The 4,865-nt window shown below is 49.6% G+C and overlaps 1 protein-coding gene across 1 annotated transcript; it reads left to right on the top strand.

The window, feature by feature from the left end:
• Positions 1-2,226: 2,226 nt before the first annotated feature.
• On the top strand, positions 2,227-4,506 carry LOC123122088 (olee1-like protein). The gene is made up of 2 exons (XM_044542225.1): positions 2,227-2,572; positions 3,685-4,506. Exons 1-2 carry the CDS (start codon positions 2,380-2,382, stop codon positions 4,305-4,307), a joined length of 816 nt encoding a protein of 271 aa, XP_044398160.1. The 5' UTR covers positions 2,227-2,379; the 3' UTR covers positions 4,308-4,506.
• Positions 4,507-4,865: the final 359 nt, after the last annotated feature.

Here is a 4,865-nt window from a genome sequence, read left to right as displayed (position 1 = left end):
TGGGAGTAGGATTCCTTCTTTCCTAGTCCAACTAGGAGGAGAAGGGGAAAGAGGGAAAGGAGAGGAAGAGGAGAAGGAAAGGGGGGGGGCGCCCCCTTCCCTAGTCCAATTCGGACTACCTATAGGGAGGGGGCGCGGCTGCCCCTTGTGGACTGCCTCCCCTCTTCCCTATGGCCCATGTAGGCCCAATCTCCCCCCCAGGGGGGGAGGGGGGTTCCGGTAACCCTCCGGCACTCCGGTTTTCTCCGAAATCACCCGGAACACTTCCGGTGTCCGAATATAGCCGTCCAATATATCAATCTTTATGTCTTGACCATTTCGAGACTCCTCGTCATGTCCGTGATCATATCCGGGACTCCGAACTACCTTTGGTACATCAAAACACATAAACTCATAATACCGATCGTCACCGAACTTTAAGCGTGCGGACCCTACGGGTTCGAGAACTATGTAGACATGACCGAGACGCATCTCCGGTCAATAACCAATAGCGGAACCTGGATGTTCATATTGGCTCCCACATATTCTACGAAGATCTTTATCGGTCAAACCGGATAACAACATACGTTGTTCCCTTTGTCATCGGTATGTTACTTGCCCGAGATTCGATCGTCAGTATCTCAATACCTAGTTCAATGTCGTTACCGGCAAGTCTCTTTACTCGTTTCGTAATGCATCATCCCGCAACTAACTCATTAGTCACATTGCTTGCAAGGCTTATAATGATGTGCATTACCGAGAGGGCCCAGAGATACCTCTCCGACAATCGGAGTGACAAATCCTAATCTCGATCTATGCCAACTCAACAAGTACCATCGGAGACACCTGTAGAGCACCTTTATAATCATCCAGTTAAGTTGTGACGTTTGGTAGCACACAAAGTGTTCCTCCGGTATTCGGGAGTTGCATAATCTCATAGTCATAGGAACATGTATAAGTTATGAAGAAAGCAATAGCAACATACTAAACGATCAAGTGCTAAGCTAACGGAATGGGTCAAGTCAATCACATCATTCTCTAATGATGTGATCCCGTTAATCAAATGACAACTCATGTCTATGGCTAGGAAACTTAACCATCTTTGATTCAACGAGCTAGTCAAGTAGAGGCATACTAGTGACACTCTGTTTGTCTATGTATTCACACATGTACTAAGTTTCCGGTTAATGCAATTCTAGCATGAATAATAAACATTTATCATGATATAAGGAAATATAAATAACAACTTTATTATTGCCTCTAGGGCATATTTCCTTCAGGATGCGCGTGCGACGGTCATCCTTGTGATGTGGGAGCTATGGAAGCACCGAAACACTATTGTGTTCGATGGATGTACACCTTCGGTAGAGCAAGTCCTTGCCAGGATTGAAGGAGAGGGGAGAGCATGGAAGATGGCAGGGATCCTAAAGGGCGATGGGTCCATTGGGGAAGTGCTAGGGCGGGCGAGTGCGAGAATGTAACTACCAGAATATCGCCATGGAGTGGGGTGGCGTAGCTGTAGAGTTGGGTCCATGTAAATTGTAACGCCAACGTGGAGGGGCTCTTTCCCCATTATCTTTAATATAAAGTATGCACGCTCGTGCATATTTGAGAAAAAAAGGACACGATGGTGTTTGCTTGCAGACCGGGGTTCAACTCTCGTCGGCAGTGAGTTACCAGATCTCACCCGGGTGGCTTTTTCTATAAAAATATGTCCTGGGTGCTAGTGCCCACGGATCTCATTTTGTTGTCGCAAAATTTTAAACATTGCTCGAGGTACAAAGATAACAAATTTAACACCGTATAGTATGCAACATAAATTGGGCTTTAGATTTGACCCATTATCACACTAATGTCAGATTTATCATTTTTGTATCTCGAACAATATTTGATTTAAAATTTTGCGACAATAAACATTGATATTTTGTGAATGTGCTCAATTTTTTATGTATATTTTTTGGAACATTTCGAAATGTGCCAACAAGCACTGGTGCACTGGATACGATCCGAGGTCGATCTACCGGGTCAGCAGGCAGATGTACTCAACTCCAGCGATTATCTTGCACCGGAACATATGACGGCTCTAACCGCATACACCTGGTCCCTCCCATAGTCCCAATCACGTGCATGCATGCAGAGCGTGCATGGCTGCATCCGTCCCCAATCTCCGGTGAGCAAAAAAGAGAAAAAGGCAAACAAAAAAAGTAAGAAGAGACCACAGCACCACAAGCGCAGTAGCAGCTAGTGCTTGACGGGCTTCTCCATGTCTCCGCGCCAGTCCAAGCCGGTTCACATGCATTTGTTCTCTTCCATCGTAGCCTCTTCTAGCCTCGCTCCCCTCTCCCCCAACCTCATCCCCATTGCTTGCTAGCCAGCCAGCTACCTGATCCCGTGGCGGCAATGGCGAGGGACTGCAGAGCTCCCGCCGCGTCGTCGTTCATGGCGCTGCTGCTGGTGGCGGCGGCGGTGGTGGTGTCGTTCTTGGGCGGCGGGGCCGAGGCCAGGAAGTCCAGCAACATCACCGTCGTCGGCTCCGTCTACTGCGACGCCTGCGCCAACAACACCTTCTCCAAGCACAGCTTCTTCCTCAAAGGTGAGAGTGAAGCACACGGCCTGCTCTTTCCGGCTACCATTCTTTTTTCAACGCCGTCTTGCTCTGCATTGCACTCCGTATCCGTGGATTAGTTTGCTCTGGACCGCAGTGAGCTTGTTGCTTAATCAAGCCAAGCGTACACTTGTACATCAACTAGTTCCTGCTTTGCTGCATTTCTGCAACAGATTTGTCAATCACATGGTGTGCGAATCTCTTGCTCAATGCAGAGTGCTACATTGCCGATTTGCCGTACCCTTTTATTGGTTTCTATAAATTTACTGGGAATTGATAAGTAGGCACACCAGGTTGCTTCGGCGTAAAAGTGCAGTTTCACTCAAGTCTGAACTCACTGAGGAGACTCGGCTAAAGAGTAAAAGAAAGATGTGAACTGAGGAGACATTGAGCAGACTTTTAACCTGCATTGTACTAACACGTTTACAGGAGGAAGTAGTTCTTGGCTGCATGTTGTTAACAGATTTGGTAATTACAAGGTGTGCCAGTCGAGTGCCACATGCATACTACCTTAAAAGAAGTAGCTATCTGTACTCTCATCTCTTTCTGAAGAGTTTTACTGAACAATGATTCTTCAGAAAAATATTACCGAACATGCCAGGTTGCTACAGAGTTTTAGTAGTGCTCTGCCTGTGGTGTCGTTCAAGTCTCAGCTGTGACCATGTATTGTCACTAGAATGTTATGCCTGATATGAACCCCAGAGGCATTTTTTCTCGAATATGAACCCCAGAGGCATTAGGCATGCTGTTTTAACTGGACAGAATAACTGCGATCTGAACAATGTTGGCACTTCTTCACCCTGATCCCCTGCTTTGCCACTCTACGTTACGTTGCTACTTAAACTTTCAGGTAGGTTCCATAGTTTGCAATGAACCCAGAACCAGATTAACCGTTTGAATTACTAGCAAATGATAAATTTTGTTGTTTCTATTTTGTATACTGCAATGAACCCTGAACTAGATTAACGCCGCGACTTGGCAGCATTCTCAAATTCTGGTGTTTCTGTTCATCTTTTGAACACAAATAATTCAGACCCTGAATTTTTACCCGGCACTAACAGTAGCAGGTTCTGTGGTGTGAATGTGATGTGATGATGCAGGGGCTCGGGTGCTGATCCAGTGCAACTTCAAGGTGAACTCGAGCGCGGCGCCGGAGGAGATCTCGCTGGAGGCGGAGCGCACCACGGACCAGCACGGCGTGTACAAGCTGGACGTGCCCCCTGTCGACGGCTTCGAGTGCCGGGAGGGTCACGAGCTCCGGTCGGCGTGCTGCGCCACGCTCGTCCGGAGCTCCTCAGCCGCCTGCAACGTCCCGGGCCTCCGCGGCTCCACGCAGCACATCGCGCTCCGGGGCCCCCGCGGCGCGGCCGCCTGCTTCCTCAACCTCAACGCGCTCAACTTCCGCCCCGCCAAGCGGGACCGCACGCTCTGCCACGGTGGCGGCAGCAATGCGTTCGGGTCGTCGCTCTTCTTCTGGCCGTTCCTGCCGCTCTTCTGGCCGCCGCCGCTCGGGTTCCCGTCGCCCGCCGCGCCGGGCGGGGGCGCCGGAGGTACGGTGTCGTTCCCGTGGCCGTTCCACGTGCCGGAGTGGCTGGTGCCGTTCCTGCGCCCGCCCTTCCTGCCTTTCCCGCTCTACCAGCCGGCGCCGGTGTCATCGTCGTCGTCGGCGCCGCCCCCGTTCGAACGTTTCCCGCCACCACAACGAACGGCTGCTCGGCCGTAAACCGGCCGGCCGGCTTCAGAACCTCAGGACAAGCTTGACAAGACATGCGTTAGATTTTTCATTTCTTGCTTGACTGCTTGTCATGCATGCTAGGCGTTCGTTGCCATTGTCCATTGGCTTGCTGTTCGTTGACCTGATGAATGAATTCATGTGGTACTAATTCGTAGTCATGATCATTATTAGCCTTGTCGATTTCTTTTTCAGTTGCCCAATTTGCATGTGGCACGATGGGACAGGTGCACACATGTCTCTAACCGATTGCTGGAAATAGAGCTGATCAGAATCGCTGCCTTGTCTCTTCCCTCGGATCCTAGTAAGGCAACAGCCAGTAGGATTTTGTCAAGCACGCTGCAAGCTCAATCTTTTTCTTTTGCAAACAAAGCCCAGCTCTGTGTGTATGCCGGTAGCATGACCTAACTAAGATATTTTTCAGATGGACAGTGAGTCTGTGGACACTCCTACAAAGGAAGACAACACGAAGATACGACATGGGGTCAGTCAGTTTCATGTGGACATTCGCCCCCTGAATATCTCCTCGTTGGCCAAGACAATTCAGAA

This window comes from Triticum aestivum, chromosome 5D (assembly GCF_018294505.1).
Source record: "Triticum aestivum cultivar Chinese Spring chromosome 5D, IWGSC CS RefSeq v2.1, whole genome shotgun sequence".
In the NCBI taxonomy this organism is placed as follows: domain Eukaryota; kingdom Viridiplantae; phylum Streptophyta; class Magnoliopsida; order Poales; family Poaceae; genus Triticum; species Triticum aestivum.
This window is presented reverse-complemented; position numbering and strand designations above follow the sequence as displayed.